The sequence below is a fragment of the Pezoporus wallicus genome, unplaced genomic scaffold, assembly GCF_028554395.1.
Source record: "Pezoporus wallicus isolate ANWC-B61680 ecotype Strahan unplaced genomic scaffold, APGP_CSIRO_Pwel_v1 contig_10790, whole genome shotgun sequence".
Taxonomy (NCBI): Eukaryota; Metazoa; Chordata; class Aves; order Psittaciformes; family Psittacidae; genus Pezoporus; species Pezoporus wallicus.
This window is the reverse complement of record NW_026640522.1, coordinates 530,402-552,175: the sequence shown is the minus strand read 5'-3', so window position 1 is coordinate 552,175 and position 21,774 is coordinate 530,402. Positions and strand designations below refer to the sequence as shown.

Here is a 21,774-nt window from a genome sequence, read left to right as displayed (position 1 = left end):
CAATACTCAGTGGGAACAGTGTTAGTCAGCATGGGAAGCTCCACCAAACTGGGGAGAAGAGTGATTCTCTTCCACCAAGTTCAGGGTCAGGACTTCACTGGCACCTGGGGAAGTGCCTGGAGAGGCTGGTTATCATAACACAGAGATGTTTGCCTTGGGAATGGGTTTACAGCCATCAGCAGGGGTGGCTTGCAGGCATCAGAGCAGATGAGGGGCTGTGTGTGCTGAAGCCTCTGCTGGGTCCCACTCATCCCAGTGGAGGAGAGCTCTTCACAGGCTCTCAGGGTTCCAGCCAGGAGGAGGACAGACCAGCTCCACCACTCTACAGGGCTGTTGCTGTGATGTGGAGCCATTCCCCACAGGCTGGCTGCTCCTCTACTCCATGCCCTGCAGGGAAAGGTGCACACAGAGCATCACGCCTGAGCCCCTCATACATCTGCCCCCACTGAAATCCTTCCCAGCACAGTCTGAGCTATTGCAGAGTTACCTCAGCTCCCTCCCACGTCCATAGCTATCATGCAGTGGGCTGGCTGCTTTCTGATGGGGCTCAGCCACACGTGTGCTGGCAGATGGGCTGAACAGAGCAGGGGATGGTGCAGCCCAGGTTCCTTCCATGGAGACACTGGCCAAGGCTGCTTCTTCATACCCAGATGATGACTTTTGCTGAATTATCTGGAGTTTTATATATTGGTATCTCTGTCAATCTCCTTGAAGCTGCCCAGACAGCAGTTTTGGAGTGCATTACTAGAACCAAGGCCCTCAGTGCCACGGGTTAGTGGTGGACTTGGCAGTGCTGGAGTAAAGGTTGGACTTGATGATCTTAAAGGTCTTTTCCAACCTGGTTGATTTTGTGATTCTAAGGGGGACTGACCAGATGATTTCCATAGGTAATAAGCCAAAAGCACATTTTTTTTTCTCAAACCTGTAAGAAAAATTACCAGCCATGGACCATGAGGTGTAATAAGCCCTAAGGAGACAGAGGTAAAGAAGATAGCAATCCTTTCACTCATGGTCCTTATGTGGGCACACTGCCTGGTGGCCCCACAGCCTGCACACTCCCTCTACATACACACAAACTCCATCAATAGGCACCCACATGTGCACCCTGCCCCAGGTATGGCACGGCCATGTGCAGCCATTCAAGCACCCAAGCACATTCCCTGCATGGGCAAGTGCTCACACATGCTTTCTGCATATAAGTGCTCATGTTTATGCACACATAGAGTCCTTGCTGTCACATGTGCATACGTACACATACGCATAATCTGTTCAAACTTAGCTCCTCTTAATAGCTACTCATATCAACCAAGTCAGCACCACTAATAACACACAGCTCACGAGTCCTGACCCAGCACATGTACACAGTCTCACAACTACACTCACCCCAGCACATTTAGGCTCCAGCCCCATGGGTTTCTGCTGAGTTGATTCCACTTCGAAGCCTGGATTTGATCCCAGGATGTATTTACTTACTGTTTGCTGAAGTAGAGTTCAGTGAGGAAGCACAGGGCTGAGCACTCAGGTTTGGGTGGATATAGGAAAATACTGTGGAAAGCTGCTCACGTCCCAGCCCTCCTGGCAGGCAGCATCCACAAAGAGGAAAGCAAAGGATGTGAATCTGCAAAACATCTTACCAGGGAGCTGTTGATTTGAAGGGAGGAGCATTCTGAATGTGTGCCTGATGTGAGAGGAGCAGGCTACCACCCATGGCAGCTCAGAGGTAGAGCACTTGTAGCAGTACCAGCAGGGGTGGTGATGATGGGTGATGTTTGTTAAAAATTAGGTCTTTAAAAGCAGTTATTTGCCTAAAAATGATCTAACTATGATGCATAAATCATTGCATCCTCATGCTCTGCAGTACAGCCGCTGTGTCCATGCACTGCAGGGCCAGGAAAGCTCTGGGCTAGGTTTCAGAGGCTTTCGCTGTGTATGCTGCGAGAGGGGAAATCAGATCCCACAAAATCTGGGTCCCAGCTGCCCCTGCGCATCACAAATTGGACTTTCTAACCTTTGGGGGACTCTGCTTTCATATTTCTGGCAGTCTTTGGGCCCTGCAGAGAAGTTCAGCAGCCCCATGTGTTTCAAAAGGGGGGTTCAGGAAGTGAGTGCTCACCATGACATCCACGCTTGGTGCTTGGTATTAGTTATTCTTCATTATCCTGTTTAAAAACCACAAGCCTGTAACCCAGGAACTGGGACACCATCATAGCAAGTCCATGACCCTTTTGACTCTGCCTCAGAAAGGAAATTTTCCTGAACTGTTAAATCAAGTGGCTCTCCAACAACTTTGTAATACAATTCATTCACCTGAATCCAGTGGGATGTAGTTACAACACTTAAGAAAGCCATGACCAGATTAAACAGCATTTTTTGCAAGCTAATTGGGAAACTACAAAATAATCCGATGCGAGATTGAAATGCCAAAGATGTTTTCATTTCAAAAAGAGATTGAAATAATTTTCAGTTAGAATTTTGATTTTTTGCCTTTATTTTTCAGGGGTGGTTTTTTTTTTAATTATTATTAGCCACTCTGTTCTTTTTTAATACCTTTTCTCTCTTCTGATCTTGTGTGCCCCTGGCCTGGGCTGTGGAGCTGGGCTGGAAACATGCTGACATCTCTGCTGGATCCAAAGAGAGCTTGAGCCCTGTGCTGGTGTGGAGACCATGGCTGTCCTTCCACTGTTTGTCCCCGTGGGGCTTCCTCCCAATCTTGATTAGTGCTGGGCTTGTGGGGTGAGCTGCATTCTTCCTGCTCTTTGCGTAACTGGGAATGTTTGTATCAGTGATATGAAACTGCAGCTCTGAGACGCCTGTTACGGCTCTCCTGATTGTTTCCTCCTTCCATCAAACATCCACAGCTCCTCCAGTCTCTTCAGTGATCAGCGCTCTGGTATTTCTGCTGCTGGCCCCATCAATTCTTTGTTTTGGGCCCAGGCAGAGACCGTGATAGGGGTTTGTGTTATTTTCTATACATTGCGTGGTTTGGTTTGACTTTGTCACTGTGTTTAGAGTGAGGAAAAGGCGTTGTTTGGCCTTCCTCTTCCTCCTACATGTGTCCATGGTAAACATACTGCTTTTTCTCTTCCAGCATGAATTACTTTAACCTATTGAGGACATTTCTGACCCATGCTGGGTCCAGTTTCTGGATGAGCAGGTCTGGAGAAGCCCTGTTTGGTCTAGAAAACCATCTCAGCCTTATAAAAAGAACTATTTTGGTGCTTTCCTTTTTGTCCTTTGCTGTTCAGATTCCTGTGTCCTTCCAGCATGTAGCAGGTCTGTCAAGCAGGGCACATGCCGAGCACAAGCGCATTCATTTTCTAATATTTGACTCTAGGGCCTTTTGGAAACACTGCATTTTTTGAAACCTCTCTGTCAGCTACAGCTTTTGGTCCAATTGCTCCCCTAAGAGTGCTGTACTCAATTAGGCTGGCATTGCTATTGCTCAGTCATCCAACCATAAAGATGTCTTTACCCAAATCAGATAGGTTAGTCAGGGCATGAGTCCAGAGCTGTCTCCTCCTGTGTGCCGCTGCAGTACAGGCTGACCTAGAAACAGCCAAAGAGCCCAATACAAAACTGCTTTTCTGAGCTTCTCTCAGAGAACTGGATGAGCTTTGAGGTCTCTTCCAACACAAACCATTCTATGATTCTATGATTCTGTGAATTCATGCTCTTTCTGATGTCCATTGCTCAGTAACATTTTCAAACAGTCTAAGAGGAAAGGCTATATTTGCACTGAATGTTGCTGACAGTTTGGTGCTGGACAGGCTTTTCTTCATTTACAGACCACAGAGCAAAAACCCCTCTTTCGCCATGCACTGGATTAACCAGAGAGGTGCAAACTCATAACCAGGTTTTGCTTTTCAGCCAGGAGAAAGGAGTGCAGGTCCCAGAGGGTACCTCAAGGTGGGCAGCCCAGAAGTCTACCCAAAATTCCTGCTCAGCCTCTTTGGCCTTGCGATCCCAGCCCTGCCCCTGCAAACCCGTCCATTCCCTGAGACACAACCCAACCAGTCTGTTGAGCTCTTGTTCTTCCTTGCAGAGCATCCACCTCTCCTTTTTGCGCACGGTCCCACCATACTCTCACCAGGCCAACGTCTGGTTTGAGATGATGAGAGTCTTCAACTGGAACCACGTCATTCTGATAGTCAGTGACGACCACGAAGGTCGTGCTGCACAGAAGAAGCTGGAGACGCTCTTGGAGGAGAGAGAGTCCAAGGTCAGTTCCTGAACATTGTCTTGTAGCTTTGTTTAAGCAACAACAACAAAACTAGAAGTCTCGGGCTGTTGTATGTATGTAGATTTCTGTATGTAAAACACCTTTTCTTTCCATTGTAACATGGCTAACATGCTTAAAGCATCAACAGTGTCTGACTAGTACCTGACAGAACTTTGTACTTTATTCATTTCACTTGCTTTGCCATGGTCAAAATCTCCTACATGTAAATCGACTACAAAATGAAGGGAAGGATAACCTGGAGCTCTGCAAATGCCTCGCCCAAGATTCCCACCTAAGGAGAGGACCAGTCGCTCAGCTTAGGGAAGCACCTGCCCCATTAAAGCCACCCAGGGGCCAGGCAGGCCCAGCAGTACCAAACCAACCCCGAAAAGCAGCTTCTGAATTGGCAAACCGGAGCTCACCTTAGTGGCTTAGGAGGGACCAGGGCGCACGGAGGTGTAATGCACCCTCTCTATAAAGCTGTCGGCTCTGCGGGCTGAGGCCCCTGTTCCCATCTCCATTGAAGCTCATGCCAACCGCTGCTTTCCCGACACCCCATGCTGGTACAAGAGGGCTGTGGCTGGCGGGAGCAGCTTTATCGAGGAGGTGCACTGCACCTGCACTCAGGGCCATGCAGGGCACAGGGAGGGAGGCAGGGGAGGTCCCCGAGCCTGGTAGAAATTCAGGAGGACAACCATAGACCTGCTGCCATTGAGTAGAAGGATCAAGCAAGCATTCAAGACAAGCAGGGAAGGAGAACACAAGGAGCAGTTCATCTGTGGTGCTTCAAAGGCAGGCACCTGCCCAGAAGACAAAGGTGAAGTCCCAGCACAGGGTGAGGTCCCCTTCCTATGGGCAGAGTCTGAGCCCATCTCCAAGCCTCCGGCAGCAGGGAGTCTTGCACCATCTCCACCATTACACTATTCCTGGCTGTTCCCTCCGTGGATTACAGGCAGGGACCATAACCTGCTCTTCTCCAGCCCCACCAGGAGATACTGGACATGTGATGTGGCTGCATATGCTTCTTGTGTTTGGAGTTGGCAGTGGAACTGACAGACCAGAGAGAGCAGCATGCCACTGCCCTTCATCACCTCTCATCAAGCACTGGAGGAACAATGGATTCAGGAGTGCTGGCACAAGTCACACTGACCAACAGGCTTTTGGTTTTGGTGGTCGTTCAAAAGAAGCTTCATCCTTGCAGCACCCTGGGCCATCGTGAGACACTGGTGTGCCACCAGCTGCAGTGGGATCCTCCTGCTTCCAAAGGCAGCTTCCCACTGAGTGGCAGAGGGACACTATTTCTCACCAAAGCCCAGTGTTCCTCACCCAGACAGAGCTGTGAAAAGGTTGTTCCCATTGACAGTCATCCCTGTCCTTGCAGATTTTGATTTCCATGTTCTGTTTTCCTGCAGCTCCTGTGCATCCCTTTCAGCATCCCTGCTCCCTCTCATGCCTCCACTCCCTGCTTGCTCCACACAGCACTCTCAGGCACAGGGTGCCTTTCTTCTTCTGCCTGCCCATCCTACAGGAAACCATTTGAGATCTAGGGCTTGAAAGATGGGGGATGAAGGGTCTGTCCTCTGACCTGCCCCACATTTGCCTTGCTTCTGTAACATGTCTGGGTGTCTCCTGGCAGCCACTGGGCTACTGCAATTGCCCTGGCCATCCTCCAGCCTGGGGCATGTGCTCTGTGGTGGCAGGTCACCTTGTCTTCCCTTCATGTAGTGCCACCACATCTTGTTTCTTTTTCCTTTGAGGAGCTTGCTCTGGTCAAACTCACTGGTCTGACTGGTCTTGAAGGTGTTTGATACCTGTTGGGGCTTTCCTGCCTTCCTCAGTCTCTTCTGCTGTCTAATTGCTCCTCTGGTCGTTGCTGTGCTGACTCTCTTCATGCCATGAAGCGGTGCCCTGGACCCCTCCCCAGCCTCCACAGGGGCAGCCGGGGCCTCAGGGCAGGAGCGGTCAGGAGACCTGCTCTCCATCTCTTCAAGGCTCTGATCACAGTCCCTGAGCACCTGGGGGATCTGCCATGGGTCAGGGGCTCACCTGCAGTAACTCTCCATCTGGAGCCACTGCTTCATCCCAATACAAGTCTGCTCATGCATCTGGGCAGGCCACCACGCACCAAGCTCAGGCTCAGGAGAGAGTTCCAGATGCTGTGACAATGAGAGTGTTTCCAAGTCAGAGGTGGCAGGTCCCTGGTGTGCTGGCTCTTCTCTGGGACACTGATGCTCATGAAAGCAGTCAGTTTTTGAGTGAGTGCTGGAGAACGTGGTGTAAAGTGAATTTTTAACTTGTGGGTCCCTGTGTGAAACATGGGCTGAGGAACTGGGAAGGGCTGCAGGAAAGAGAGGAGGCATTACTGGTGTAGTTCTGGCAAGAAGGCTAGTGACAGGCAGAGGTGATCAGGTGCCATCAGCTCCAGCCTTGCAGCACCCAAGACTTTGCTTCACTTTGCTGACCAGCTTGGGTCGAGGTGCAGGCACATCAAGGTGATTCATAGCTGGAGGCTGCAAGATGGATTGACCAAGTTTCTGGGTAAATCGATGGCCCCTGAGGAAAAGTAACCAGTATCTCATCGCTGCAGAATATTCACTGTGCCCTGCTGCAGCTCCACTCTCCTTGGAGGCAGTTGTTACTCCAGGGCTCACTGTGATCTGAGCAGACTCTCAGAAGCCACTGCAGAAATCCTCACTGGATGTCATCAGAATTGAAGGCAGACCTGGGCTCCAAGCAGATTTTGCCTCCTCAGATGCTCTTCCTTGCAAGGACCCAACTCGGAGCAATAAAAACCCTGTCAAGCTGTGTCAAGGAGAAGAAAGGAAAGATCACACGGCTGCACAGAAAGGAGAGCTGGCAAAATGTCCTGCCAAAGACTGGTCCGAGTGCTCAGGAAGAGGCAAGCAATTTAGTTTGGAAATCAATTTGCAGACATAAAACCTGGCTGCCTAAGGAGCAACCTGGGAACATGAACCCTTGCATTATGGGGGTGCAAAGGGTCAGGTTCCTGGAAGCAATCAGTTCTCATTGCCATAAGATGCTGTGAAATGGAAATCAGAATAGAGCCATGTCCTGTACATCATACACAGATCAGGGCTGCCCAGCTGGGGTGAGATGAGGCCAAGAAGAGGTCAGACTATGTCCCACCAAAACCTGCCAAGCACTATCCTTCAGGCACAATCAGGTTGGTGTTATTGTCATGGTCACAGGAAGATCCACAGAGCACTTGCATGCTGCTGCAGGGTCAGTGCTCCTGAGGGCAGAGGCTGTTGACCCTCAGCATGCTGCCTGGAGGAGAGGAAACCTCCAGAAGTAGGTTTCGTGCTCCTGGCTCCTTTGGGGCCAAGCAGCAGAAGTGGCTCAGGCAGGAGACAAGGGGAAGAGCAGGGTCCCTGCTCCAGTCCATTTTCTGCAGGGGCAGTGCACGCTGAGCCACCCACCCCTAGTCCAGGTATGATGCTCCAGCCAGCAGCACGGAGACCACCAAGTAGTGACCCCCACTATGCAGGGCCAGGTTATGGGCACTGTGGTCTCCAGTAGCTGCCGCAGAACCACGAGGTGCCCTTGGCCAGCCATTGCACCAGGTAAAAGCTGCAATGTCATCCCATGATCACCATTGCTTCATATCGCCACGCTTTGAGCCAACATGGGACGTAGACAGCTTTGTCTTTCTCTTTTGGATGGCAACAGAGCTCCAAAAAGCTGCTCCCTCCTTGCAGGGGGTGAGAAGTTCAGCTGAGACACTTCACTTGCTGTGAACTCTCTTAGGGTGATTGTAATGATAAGACCGATGGTAGTGATGCTAATACTCTTAATTGTAACAGTTTGCCTTTATCCAGCACTTTCCGTACACAACATTTTGTCCTTTACTTCCACAGTAATTCCATGGAACCCCCCCACCACTTAGGCCCTTAGAGATGCGTAGATTGTTTCTGAGCTTAAGATAAAAATGTCTTGCTGAAGAATTCCCCAGTCCCACAAGGGAAATGCAACCGCATCGCAACCGCTGTGACACTCAGGCTTGCTCTAACCGGTACGGCTTTGCACCGTGACGCTCCCGTGAGAGCTGAGGCACTCTCTCCTGATAGTGGTTTTTGCGAGCTCCAGCGTTATAGAGACCCTTTAGCAAACAGTGGAGGAGGAGGTGGATGTTGGATTGCTTTACTACACGTCATTTTCAACTGTTTATAATATTCTTCTGTGTCTACATATTTTCTCTGTGCACATTATTCATCAGAGTAAAAAAAGGAACTATGAAAACCTCGACCAACTTTCCTATGACAACAAGCGAGGACCCAAGGTATATATGCATGGAAATGCACGCCGCCCACCAACCTAACTAGCAAATGACAAATAGCCACAGCCACCAGAAAAATAAAATAAAAGAAAAATAAAAGAGAAAGAGAAAAAAAAAAAAGAAAAGAAAAGAAAGCAAAATAAAAATAAAAAAGATCCGTGACTATGTTTCTTGGTAGCACGTTTTTATGTTGAGATAGCTTGGTTTGGACTTGAGAATGGAAACGTAGCCAGCTGACCCTGGAAGGATTTATTTTTGAAACATGCATGTGAACCAGTAATTAACTTGCAAGTTTTTCTTTTGAATTTTTTTTTTTGGAAAGTTGAATCAACCCCCTTTCCTCCCCAAAGGAAACGGTTCCTTCGTGTAAGTTGCTCACTTCTACTCCCAAAGGTTAACCCTGTGCAATATGGTTTTTTTTTTTGTGTCATTTCCCATGTTTTTGAAAAACAACACTCGTTTGAGTTTTCAATTGCATTTCAAAGCCTTTTTCTCTTTCCTGTACAATGCACGCCTCTTTTTGGGTCTTGATTGACTTCAGTTTGCATGCACAGTGCAAAAAAAAATGAAACCAAAACCAAAAAGTCAAAACCTTAAAAGAGAAAGAAAGGAAGGAAAGAAAGAAAAGAAAGAAAAGAAAAGGAAAAAAAAAATAGCTATAACCAACCTTATAGATCAGACTTTTGTGCAGTTTAATGAATTCTCTTGACCCTTTTCTAGATAGCATGGCTCTCACAAGCAGTCCTGGGGCTCCCGCACTAACCAGCTTTGCTCACACCAATCACAGGCTGAGAAAGTGCTTCAGTTTGACCCAGGAACCAAAAATGTGACATCACTGCTGCTGGAGGCAAAGGAGCTGGAGGCTCGAGTCATCATCCTCTCTGCCAGGTAAGGCAGAGCCACCCCTACCCCTCCCTGCTCTGATGTCCTCACTCTCCCCTTTGCAACGCTGCCCGGCGCTGCAGGCAGTGCAGATGTGACTTGTCATCCTCGAGGAGAGAGTGAAAGAAACCCTACAGAAAGCCCTGTGTCGCAGGTGGGTGCTGGATGCTGCTGGCCAGGGAGGTTGCAATCATGAGCATGGTGGAGATGTCTGGGCTGTTCTGCAAAGTGCTGGCAGTCATAAAGGCAGCAGTAGTTACTGGTCATCCTGATGCACCTTTGAAGGGAAGTCTTATTGACCCTGTGCCTGTAGGTGGTGAACAATAAGGAATGGGCCAGACTTGCAGATGCCCAGCAGTGCTGGGTGCTGTGGGATTAGATGAAGTGGAGAGAAAGATTCCCATTGCATCAAGGAATCAGCCATTGCCCAAGAGAAGCGGTTATCAAAGGAGGCTGCCTGGAGGGGATGTGTTTTCCCTGGCACTGCCACCCCATTAGGGTGAATACAGGAGCAAAGGGGCCATCCAGCACCTGAAGCCACATTGCCATTCCCTTCTCATTGCAGTGAGGATGATGCGGCCATGGTGTACAGATCAGCAGCCATGCTCAATATGACGGGCTCCGGCTACGTGTGGCTGGTGGGGGAACGGGAGATATCAGGCAATGCCCTGCGTTACGCCCCTGACGGTAGGCACCGGCCAGAGGAGCCTGTCCCACTGCCAGCCGGGCCAGGACGAGTGGCACAGCCCTCCCGGGGACCCCTTGGGCTGGGGAACGCGATGCCATGGTGGTCCCAAGTGAGGGGAGGGTCCCACACATTGCTGTCTGCTCCCCTTGCCCACAGCAGTCCAGCATCCTTGGCCACGCTGCCATGCTCGAAACCCAGCTCACTGACCATCACCTGGGGGAAAGGCTTGGGCACAATGGGGATGGAGCACAGCCTGTCCATGTAGCTGTCCCAGTCCCCCTCCTGCAGGCATCCCAGCACTGCTACAGGTACTTCCCCTGCCTAAAGCTCAGGAAACTGCCCAGCTACATCCAAGGGGTCCTCACCCCATAACCATGTGCTTGCTGGTCTCTAAGCCCTGTGCATGAGAGCAACACTGGAGCTGCCAGTGCACCCCTGGGTACTGACCTGCCTCCTCCCCTCTACTTGCGTCAGGAGTGATCGGTTTGCAGCTCATCAATGGGAAGAACGAGTCAGCCCACATCAGTGATGCTGTCGCAGTGGTGGCCCAGGCTGTGCATGACTTGTTTGAGAAGGAGAACATCACAGACCCACCGCGGGGCTGCGTAGGCAACACCAACATCTGGAAGACGGGACCCCTTTTCAAGAGGTATTTGAGAAGGGGTCCTGCTGAAGGGAGCAGAGGACCTGCTGGGGGAGAGCTGGAAAAGGTGGGAGCATGTGGAAAAGATGCAGGAGGGCAACATGGAAGCCTTGTTCAGCGTATACGTCACTAAAGCTTTGGGGCGTGTGGCACAGGACTGCTTGGACTCTACTGCATGATTTGATAAGGCTACATCTCTCCTTGGAAAACCAGGACATGGGCTGAAGCATTGGCCCCACTTTGTTCACGCATCATCCTGGTGCCTGGCACCAGTTTGATCCATGGCAAACCCATCCTCTCCTGGGCAACGCTAGGGAGCTGGGATCAGTGTGGGCAAAGACAGCTCTAGAAGGAAGAGATCTGGGGGCCAGCATCTCCTCCAGGCTGGATCTCAATCCTGTAGGCAGAAGAGGGGAGAATGGGGGTTGCTGCAACATCAGGGTAGGGGGATATTGCTGAGACTGGAGCTCAGTGCTGCAGACACGTTTCTTGCTGATCATTCCAGGGCTGAGGCACAGGTCAGCGTGCTGCAAAGCAAAATATGGGTGCAAGAGATCTTCATGCATGGGACAGGCTGCTCTCTGCTGTGGCAAACAGTGATGCTGTGGTTTTGGGTGATGGGTTCTCAGCAGATCAGAGCATGCGTGTGCTGGATCCTGCTGCCGTGGGCAGTGTGATCAGCAGAGGCTGCATGTGCTTCCCAGAGCCCAGTCCTTGTTCTGTGTGGGGTTTCATGCTGCATCACTGCAGGTGCTGGAGTCACAACAACCTCTTCTTCAGGCTGGGTCTGGGTAAAGCAGCAGTTGCTTTTGCAGCATGGCTCCTATGTGAAGGACTGCAACCAGGGTGTTGCTGTTGGCAGTGGGCCCTCATGCCAGGGGTTGCTGACAGCAGACATCATCGTGGTGTCTGTGGGATGCCCTTTCTGTAAGTCTGGGTTCTGTTGAGCATGGGACCTGCAAAGCCTGAAGATTATTTGAGCAGCTTTTTTGGCATTCGTTGCAGCAACACAATCTTTGGCATGAGTTGTTCAAACCTGTTCTCTGTGGTGCACTGCAAGTGGCTTGGGTAATTCTGTGTGTTCACTATTGTCTTTCTAGGGTTTAGGGACTGGTTCTCCCCTTGGTGGGCTGTGTGCATACCTGGGGCACTACCCAGGCTGAGATGGACTGGTGCCAGACAGAAGTAACAGGAGGGGTGTCATGGGCACAGCTCCCAAGGGACTCCCAGGGGAAGGTGTCCGTGGGTACTGTGGGACAGATCATTCCTTAATGGAATGGGACTGATCTGGTGGAAAACAAGGGGCAGTGACAACAGGTATGTTAGAGCAACATTCAGGAAACTGACTTCATCCACCAGGAGGGAATGGCCACGGGTCTATGAACAGACCATAGGTAGCCCTGACTGGACTCCTATAGAGTAGTGGGCATATGGCAGGCAACTGAAAGACAGCATTTACCTTTCTGATGCCTTCTTAGGTGCCCACACCGGAATTTCTAGCTTGCCCCCACTGTGATTCTCTCCATAGGGTGTTGATGTCCTCCAAGTACTCGGAGGGTGTCACTGGCCGGGTGGAGTTCAATGAGGATGGGGACAGAAAGTTTGCCAACTACAGCATCATGAACCTGCAGAATCGGAAACTGGTCCAAGTTGGGATTTACAATGGCAGCCATGTACGTACAGGCCTGGGCAGGTTGGGTAGGAGGGGTGTGCGCGCTGGGCATCTACCTATGGCCTCACATCTATCTCCTTCCTCTGGGACTGATCACAGGTCTTGACCAATGACAGGAAGATTATCTGGCCAGGGGGAGAAACAGAGAAACCTCAAGGCTATCAGATGTCAACCAAGTTGAAGGTAACAGCAAGGGGCAGTAGGTGTGGAAGGTCTCCTCAGCTCTTTGCATGCAGGTCTGTGAGTTTATCTGCCTCCCAATTCCACTGCCTCTGAAGCTATCAGTGGCATTTGCAAACCCAGGGCATCTACTGTACTGGAGAGGATGTAGCAGAACTCATACAGTGGAGACCTCATAGCAGCCTTCCAGTATCTGAAGGGGGCCTACCAGGATGCCAGAGAGTGACTCTTCATCACGGGCTGTTGCCATAGGACAAGGGATGATGGGTTTAAACTTAAACAGGGGAAGTTCAGGTTAGATATAAGGATGAAATTCTTTACTGTGAGGGTGGTGAGGCACAGGCACAGGGTGCCTGTGGTGAATGCCCCGTCCCTGCTGTTGTTCAAGGCCAGGCTGGACAGAGCCTTGAGCGACATGGTCTAATATGAGGTGTTTCTGCCCATGGCAGGGGGTTGGAACTGGATGATCTTCAGTTCCTTTCCAACCCAAACCATTATATGATTCTATGATTCTAACTTGTAGAAGGTACTGGAGGGCGTCCAGATCTACAGCACAGCTGCCAGCTGGACACAAACGAGATAGGGTGGATTTCAATTGGAAAGAGACAGCTGGGAAGAGGATATGAGAGAGAACAGCAGTGAAGGGATGGAAGGATCAGGTGTTCACCATTCCTCATGTCTTGGGAGCCTGAGAGCACCTGACACAGGTTTGCAGGAAATACAAGAATGGGCTCCTTTGGCTAAGGCACAGTTCAGTTCTGGAGCCACTGCTACTCGACAGTGCAGAGGCACAAGGAAACAGGTTCCAAAGGTGATTAAACAAACCAGTGGAGCGTGGGAGGGCTGGTGGCTGCAGGGTTGGGTCAGGAAATCCCTGAAGAGCTGATGGCCAGAAGCTGAAGGTCACACAGGGAGGAAGGAGGTCTCTCCACTCTGGCTTTGCTCCTCATGCCTTTCCCTTCAGTGTAGCCTCTTCAGTGACTGGACCCTGGGCAGGCTGGTCTTACCAGTATGACCATTTATTTGTCCTGCTGTCCAGCCTGGGAAATCACACATTCCCACTGGCAAGGAGCCCTTATTCCTGCAAAGGTGGAGCAGATATGTTGGGATGCTGCTTTACTGAAAAGGTCCAGGGCAGGACTGGAATATCTGCATCAGCTTGAGGCAGTGTGACAGTGTCTAGAGCACCATTCAGGGCACTAATCCTGGCTATATGGTGGCTTTCATCTGTCCCCATTAAGGAGAGGGGTGTGAAAGGCCTTGAGGCCGAGGTGAAAGTGCCACACGAGTTGGATGCTGATATGGCTGTTACTGATCCTGGTTGCAGCAAAAGCAAATGTTTCCCATGCCAAAGCCAGGTCCTGCTGCTGGGCCACATGGTTTCATATGCTGAGATGGCAGCTGAGGAGGGCACCATCGCATTTTTGGCCATGCTTGCATAGAGAGGGCAGCTCAGCTCCCCACCCACGGAAGCATTGCTCTGGAGGAGAACAGAGACAAGCAGGTGTTGTGCTTCACCTTGCAGATCGTGACGATCCACCAAGAGCCCTTTGTGTATGTGAAGCCCACACAAGCAGATGGGACATGCAGGGAGGAATTCACCATCAATGGAGATCCTGTGAAAAAGGTTTTTTGCACTGGACCCAATGAGACCATCCCAGGTAACTCAGTCTGGTGTGAGCACAGTGGCTTTCCCAGCCCACCCAGATGATGAAGGCTCCTCTCCCAAAACAGGGTCCCAGGGAGGGTGTTCAATCACACAAGAGGCCCAGAGGATGATGAGGAGAAAGGTGACAACGCATTCAGCCCCCAAACACCCTGTCAGCTCGGTCCCACAGTAGTGCTGCACAGTGACTGGGCACTGGGACCAGGTTTTTGACCCCAACAGATGACTTTCCCATCCTCTCTCTCCTGGGTGGACTCCAGGGCTGGTTTTGGGTATTACATCCCATGTTTCCGTTCATGCTCCAATTCTCTTTGGCTTGACCTCAAGCAGAAGAGAGAACCCAGAGGCACATTAGCACTTAATGCATGGGCACTAACACCACCAGTTTCAAACCATTTTGTTATGGCAAGTCTGTTTCAGGGTTAGGAGCAAGCACCTGGTGGGAGTGGGAGCTTCTTAGCAATGCCAGACTTGCCCAAGTCCACGTGCACTGCTGTGCCCCATCACTCCCCTGAGTACAGCTTCTCCCCAGCCCTGAGCTGTTTCTTGCGCTGGGTTGAACCAAATGTGTTCATGCCAGCACAGCCTCCATGCACCAAGCCCCTCTGACCCCTGCAGTGGGTCAGTGGCACCAGCTCTCAGACCACCTCACTGGGACACAGCAAAGGAATGAGAACCTGTTGCCCTAGTTTGACAGCACCCATAGGCGATGGAGGGAGTGGGAGATGGTGATCAAGGCAAATGGCCCTACCCGCACAATGTGATTACATCTTGTAAGAAACCAGAGCCATACAGGTGGCTGCTCTTGCTGGGACAGCCATGGGTCCCTGGCAAAGGGACCTGCCTCCACTCATCACCCCCATTCTCTCCTGCCTACAGGCCGCCCCACAGTGGCACTGTGCTGCTACGGGTTCTGCATCGACTTGCTCATCCGGCTGGCAGGGGTGATGAACTTCACCTACGAGGTTCACCTGGTGGCTGATGGTAAATTTGGTACCCAAGAGCGGGTGAGTTTGCACAGCCTGTGAGATATCTTTGCCTGTATTGTGTGTATTGGAACACCCCCAGTCCCTTCTCCAGAGGAAGGGTGGGAGGGGAGTGCAGTGCCATGAGTTTTGGGGTCCTGGCTATGGGGGGCAGGTGCCAGGGCATTGGGATGATCCTGTGTTGGCTCCCTGGCAGGTTAACAACAGCAACAAGAAGGAGTGGAACGGGATGATGGGTGAGCTGCTGAGTGGACAAGCAGACATGATTGTGGCTCCCCTCACCATCAACAACGAGCGAGCGCAGTACATTGAGTTCTCCAAGCCCTTCAAGTACCAGGGCCTCACCATTCTTGTGAAGAAGGTATGGGCTGGGATGAGATGTTTTGTAGAACAGGGGAGGTGCCCCTTGCTCCTCAGCTTGCGGACATGTGCATGCCGCACCATGTCCTTGCTCACCCACTGCAGCCCCCTGCCCACCCCAGGGCATGGCTTCTAATCCCACCCTTTGCTGTGGGATTCCAGCCTCAGCTTTCCCATGTGGCAGAGCAAGAGGAGCTCAGAGCAGGGCAGGGCCCTCTGGAGTGCAGTCGGGTGGGCTGGATGCAGGCACGATGGGTGCCAGCGCTGCTCACCTCTCTCCTCTGTGCTAGGAAATCCCCCGCAGCACCTTGGACTCGTTCATGCAGCCTTTCCAGAGCACGCTGTGGCTGCTGGTGGGGCTCTCTGTGCACGTGGTGGCAGTGATGTTGTACCTCTTAGACCGATTCAGGTGAGCGTGCTTTGGGTCTCCCAAGGGCTGGAGGGGACAAGAGGGGATGCTCCTGGGAACCGTCCCTGGTCCCTGCAGTGTCTTGCTCAGGCACAGCCCTGCAGCCCTTCGAGAGGCTTTCAGAGGAGCTCAACACTGGGCTGAGGCTCCTTGCTTCTCTGGCTGCTTCTAAGTTGAGAGATATGTGGGGTACCTGCCACTTGGATAAGTGGAAACATGCCTGTCAGACCAGGTGCCATGCTGGTGTCCAGCCAAGGGCAATGTCAGCTCCTGGCCTCTGAGTTTGTCCCCTTCCTTGGCCCCGAGACAGCTCCTCTGAAGGGCAGGGAGCCTGTCCCCACCTCAGCCCTGTGCCTGGAAGCTTCTGTGGTCCATGTCACAGTGGGAGAGGCTTGAGCTGGTCAGGATAAGATGATCTTTCTGGCCTGGAGAGCAGTGTGATGGGACAAGCACCAGCATGAGCCGGGCAGAGCTGCATGCAGAGGGCACATGCAAGGCTGTTTAGGGCATAAGCACATTCTGTAGAGATGAGTGGTGTAAGGCAGCATCAGGACATTTATGGCACAGTGGATTGCCCTGGGGAACAGAATAAGGGATATGAGAAGTGGTTCTTGTTTTCCAGCCCATTTGGCCGGTTCAAAGTGAACAGCGAGGAGGAGGAGGAAGATGCCCTGACCCTGTCCTCGGCCATGTGGTTCTCCTGGGGAGTCCTGCTGAACTCTGGCATTGGAGAAGGTGCATCTCCGCATGCAGTGGGACTGCTCTGTCCTGCGGCCCCATCCCTGAGCTGAGGGAACAAGTTCCCTTCCACTGACTCCCTTTGTGGTAGGGCTGATGCCCTGAAGGGACCTCATCCCCTGAGCCTTCCCTGGAGCAGGCTGGCAGGAGATTTGGTGATGGGGGTTGTCATGCCTGTGGCACTTGTGCAGACTATCACTGATGGGAAATGGGTCTTTCTTGGGCTGCTTCTCCTACCCAGGATTACGCATACATCAGGGTGAGGCACATCATGCTCTGGAAGGAGCTGGGTTCCTTGGTTTGGGCAGCGCAGAAGCTCCTTGCAGAGCTGTCAGCAGCGAGAGGGTGCACATCTGTAGCTGCCATTGATTTCATGTGGGGCGGACGTAGCTTTGGTGGCCAAGTCAAGCCCTTGTTGTGCCAATCTCATCTCCTCTCTCCCTCCAGGTGCTCCCCGGAGTTTCTCTGCCCGTATTCTTGGCATGGTGTGGGCTGGCTTTGCTATGATCATTGTGGCTTCATACACTGCCAACCTGGCAGCCTTCCTGGTGTTAGACAGGCCTGAGGAGAGAATTACGGGCATTAACGATCCCCGGGTAATGACCCCTCTTTTGCTTTCTGAACCCAGGACACTCCCGCTGCCCACCTCTGAGCAGGGATGCCTCCAGTGGGTACCTCGTGACTCATATACTGTGGTCTGCAGTCCACAGAGACCTCCTTTAATGTGGCTGTGGGTCTGTGCCAGGGGATTGAGCCCTGGGAGTCTCTGCCTGGGGCTGATGTTGGTGGGTCTGAGACCCTGTGCTGGGTGGAAATGAACAGACATGGGGAGGCATCAGCAGGAAAATAATTGTCCAGGAACAGCACATACCCAACTGAGCTGCCTGCCAGTTCCTGGAGAGCCTGCACTAACCAACGAGGAAACGATTCATTATAGATGAGTTATAGCTAATGAAACTGTCCCAGCGGTGCAGTCAATACTCTCAGCAGATACCAGAATGCCTCAAACCCATTTCCTGCTCTGGCAAGGGTACAGCCGCAACTTACCAGCACAGGCACACAGGAATATGCCCCACAGCAGTGCTGACCCACAGCATCCCACACCCTATTGTGCACTGCCAGCCCTATGGCATCCATAGGCCTCCTGCATCCTCAGTGCCACAAGGTCCCTGTGCCATGGCATCCCTTGCCCCACCACTGTGGTCCCAGAGCATTCACTGCCCCATGGCATCCACTGCCCAATGGCATCCACTGCTCCATGGCATCTTCAGCTCCACTGAGATCAAGATCTTCTCTGGGAAACAGGTCCCCAAAGGAGATAGGAAATTAGGAAGCATGGTTTTGGGGTGGGGCAGTTTGCTTGATGAAGGACAGAAGAAACAGGAGCCCTTTCTCTGCCTTTCAGCTGCGCAACCCCTCTGATAAGTTCATCTACGCCACGGTGAAGCAGAGCTCGGTGGACATCTACTTCCGACGGCAGGTGGAGCTGAGCACCATGTACCGGCACATGGAGAAGCACAACTACGAGAGCGCTGCCGAGGCCATCCAGGCAGTGAGGGACAAGTGAGTGGGGCCAGCATTTTGCCTGGCCATGCTGGCAAGAGCTCCAGGGAGCTGCGGTTCTGTGGGATGAGGAGGGCTGATGCAAACCTGGAGGAAGCTGTAGCCAAAGCATGGCTTGACAGGACCGGAACAGTTGGTGCTGGGTGGGATCTTCCTAGTTCTAGTGCGTACCATGTCTCTGGATGGAGAGCACAAGGTCTCTGTGAGGAAAGGCACAGTCAGAGACCTGTCCTTGCCCATGGCCTACCTTTCTGGCCTCTCTGCTTGCTTCTGTGCAAGGCTGGGTGACTTTGGGTCCCATGTGAACCCCTCACACTCCTCCTCCAAAATGTTGCCAACCCTTTTGCCTCCCAGCACAGATGCTGCTGCAGGAGGGTGATGCTAATCCGAGTTTAAGTTAGGGTTGGGAGCACCCTCACTGCTCCCACAGTGGCTGCAGGCACAACCTTACCTGCCTGTCCTCTCTCTGCCCAGCAAGCTCCACGCCTTCATCTGGGACTCGGCGGTGCTGGAGTTTGAGGCCTCCCAGAAGTGTGACCTGGTGACAACGGGGGAGCTTTTCTTCCGCTCCGGCTTCGGGATCGGGATGCGCAAGGACAGCCCATGGAAGCAGAACGTCTCCCTGGCCATCCTCAAGTCTGTACCCAGCTCTTGGCATGGGGCTTGCCCCGCATGCTGCATGTGTTAGCATGCAAGTAGCCTTGTGTCAGGCACTGGCACTCCTCCCCAAACCCTCTGCAGGGACACGGGCTCTGGTGGCTGCCCTGTCCCTCCTGGTGAAGGGAATGTGCCTGAGCAACCAGGGTGGGCACCCACACCCCAGCTCTGCTCGCAGGGCTGAGGAAGGGAGCGGAGCAGAACAGAGCAGGGCAGGCAGCAGGAGCTATGCTAGACCACAGGCAAAGCTGGCAAAGAGCATCCCTGAGGCCACCCAGCACCAGGTTCTTGTGAGCAGTGGCAGGGTACTGCCACTTTTCCACTGGTCTCTGCGAGCTCAGCCTGGCACTGCACTGCCCTGGCTTGATGTTCCAGGGGTTTTCTTCCAATTCTGACAATTCCTCTTAGGCAGAGATACATCAGGGCCCCTGCTGAGTCCACCTAAGGCTTTATACCAGCATTAGCTTGCAGTGTGGGGTACCGCAAGTCGATCTGATATTACAGATAAAATGGGATTTTGTTGTATTAGTTCAGAAATGCCACACTCACTGCAGCCAGAGGAATGTGGTGATGGAGTAACGGGCAGCTGGGAAGCAGCAAGTGGAGGGAGATTAGTTTTAAGGAGAGACAAGGGTCAGGAGCCACCATGGTCCTGCCTGAGGTGTGGAGATGAAAGGCCTCAGAGAGAGGATAGGGAGAAAGAAGACACAAGCAGGAGCCGGGGTAACATAAGCACCCATGGGACTCTGTCTGTAGGGTGGTCTTACTATGGGGATGGGTAGCAGCGAGACAGAAGGGACTTAGGACAACAATGTGAGCAGCTTGGAGGGGCAGCAGGAGGCCTTGGTGTCCTGCTGGGAGAGGATGGGGAAGCCCAAGGGGTGCATGCAGTCAAGAGGGCAGGGGGATGTGCCAGGGACAAGAGGGAGGAAGGCACAGGGAGACCTGTGGTGGGATGTGCGCTCTGTGCCCACCTCCATCCAGCACCTGTCCAAGCAGGAATGGGCACTGCAGGGATGTGGTTTGCTTCCCCCCAGGTGACACCAAGTTGCTGGGGAGTCCCAGCCCTCACCATGCGCAGGAGGGAGCTGCCAGGCAGAAGTTTTGCCCTGATCTAGGGGTGCCGGTGATGACCAGTCAGGACTGGGGTGCTGTCTGAGCTCCCAAGTGGCTCTGGGAAGGGGGGAACATGCAGGAGGGCACTGGGAGACATAGCTCATGTCACCTCCCTGCAGCCTCTCTCCAGGCACTGCTTACAGCAGTCAGCTCCATCCCTCTCCTTGCGAACCGAGCTTGCATGAGGCTCTTTTTGACAGCAGCCAGCCAGTTCTCCATCTCTCAAACAAGGGGCAGTGGCACCAGGCAGCTCTGGGTGCTCCCGTGCATGTGGAGAGTGGCTGCATGCAGGGCAAAATGCAAACACGTAAAGTGCAGGCAGCCACTGCAGATAGGCCACACGTTCTCTCTGTGCAAAAGTTCTACCTGCACACGTGTGTGCACACACATGCAGTCAGCCGTGCATGCACACACACCATCAGTTCGTGTGTTCGTAGGCTGCAGACAAGAGCAGATGGAGCTCTTGAAAGCTCTAGGATGGAGCATGTGCTCCAGCTGCCTGTGGCTGGTCCCAGTGACTCCTGCCTGTCTCTCTGTGCTTCCAGGTCCCACGAGAACGGCTTCATGGAGGATTTGGACAAGACTTGGGTGAGGTATCAGGAGTGTGACTCCCGTAGCAATGCCCCAGCAACACTCACCTTTGAAAATATGGCAGGTTTGTTCTGCAAACCTCTTTCTTCTTCTTCGCTGGGTAGCCTGCTTTCGCTCAAGACATTCTCCTCTCCGGGGCTCTCCTCTCAGGCCAAAGCTCTGCTTCTTCTGGGTTTGTGCTTTCCTAGAGCTGGGAGGCTGCTGTTGGGCTCCAATCCCACCTTACCTGAAGCAGCTCTGCAAAGCTTTCCCCACCTTCCCTGGGGCGGCTTTCTCATCGGTGGGGCTGTCCTGCTTTGACCATTGCCCACCTCCCTCCGCCCTGGCCAAACTGCGCTGTCACAGTGAGATCAGAGCTGTCACCAAGGCAGAGAGAGGGGAGCAGCACCTCGGGGGAGGCGAGAGCAGGCAAGGAGGCAGCGAGGATCCTGCTGCAGGAGGGAGGTGGTGGTGAGGGGAAGCCCCCAACCCCATGGAGTGTGTCCTGGCTGGGCCCGGGCAGTGGGCAGGGGGCAGGAGGAGGATAATGAATACAGAAGGGTTTTTTCTGGGTCCCCTTTTGCAGAGACTGAGAATTACTCCAGACTTGCTCTCCCTTTGCTCTAAAAATGGTCCTTTACCCAGCCAACCTAGTGACGGCCCTTCACCCAGCCAACATGGTAATGGCCCTTCACCCAGCCAATGTAGTGATGTGAGATGAGAGGTGTCTGATGAGACCCCATCCTCACCAGCACCACAGGCCAGGGCAGAAGCACTGAGAGAGGGAGCACTTTGCTGCATCTCCTAAGACACACCTAAAATTGTGACCCCTGTGGGCTGCAACTGGCCCAGGGCAGCACAGAGGGTGCAAAGCTCCCCAAAGAAATCAGTATGAGCACCAGAGGTGGGTTTCTGGTCCAAACAATCCTATAGCCCCAGAGGATGGTGTCTGCCCTCAGAATCTCTGCAGCACAGCCCATGCCCTGTGCCTGACCAAGAGGCACTTGCATGGACATCCAGCACCCCATCACCCTTCTGCCCATCACCCTGGTCGCCAGCCTACACAGCACCAGCCCTGCTCTGCTGGGTTCCCCACCCCAGCCCCTCCAGGACTGCAGAGGGATGGCA

The 21,774-nt window shown here is 52.7% G+C and overlaps 1 protein-coding gene across 16 annotated transcripts in view; it reads left to right on the top strand.

Moving 5' to 3' along the window:
- Nucleotides 1–21,774, top strand: part of GRIN1 (glutamate ionotropic receptor NMDA type subunit 1) — a 37,650-nt gene that overhangs the window by 6,559 nt on the left and 9,317 nt on the right. For 12 of the 16 annotated variants that reach the window (XR_008973498.1, XM_057419303.1, XM_057419302.1 and 9 more), the window contains exons 3-18: nucleotides 4,043–4,219; nucleotides 8,457–8,519; nucleotides 9,304–9,404; nucleotides 9,964–10,085; nucleotides 10,561–10,735; nucleotides 12,258–12,402; nucleotides 12,501–12,584; nucleotides 14,107–14,242; nucleotides 15,127–15,254; nucleotides 15,430–15,594; nucleotides 15,884–16,002; nucleotides 16,625–16,737; nucleotides 17,188–17,336; nucleotides 18,146–18,303; nucleotides 18,778–18,939; nucleotides 20,622–20,731. Coding sequence is in view for 15 of the 16 variants with exons in the window: in XM_057419303.1 (XP_057275286.1) it covers nucleotides 4,043–4,219; nucleotides 8,457–8,519; nucleotides 9,304–9,404; nucleotides 9,964–10,085; nucleotides 10,561–10,735; nucleotides 12,258–12,402; nucleotides 12,501–12,584; nucleotides 14,107–14,242; nucleotides 15,127–15,254; nucleotides 15,430–15,594; nucleotides 15,884–16,002; nucleotides 16,625–16,737; nucleotides 17,188–17,336; nucleotides 18,146–18,303; nucleotides 18,778–18,939; nucleotides 20,622–20,731 (2,107 nt within the window). In the remaining variant the exon portion in view is untranslated. The remainder of the gene's footprint in view (nucleotides 1–4,042; nucleotides 4,220–8,456; nucleotides 8,520–9,303; nucleotides 9,405–9,963; nucleotides 10,086–10,560; nucleotides 10,736–12,257; nucleotides 12,403–12,500; nucleotides 12,585–14,106; nucleotides 14,243–15,126; nucleotides 15,255–15,429; nucleotides 15,595–15,883; nucleotides 16,003–16,624; nucleotides 16,738–17,187; nucleotides 17,337–18,145; nucleotides 18,304–18,777; nucleotides 18,940–20,621; nucleotides 20,732–21,774) is intronic. The other 4 variants (XM_057419314.1, XM_057419309.1, XM_057419300.1 and 1 more) reach the window with 1 other exon arrangement.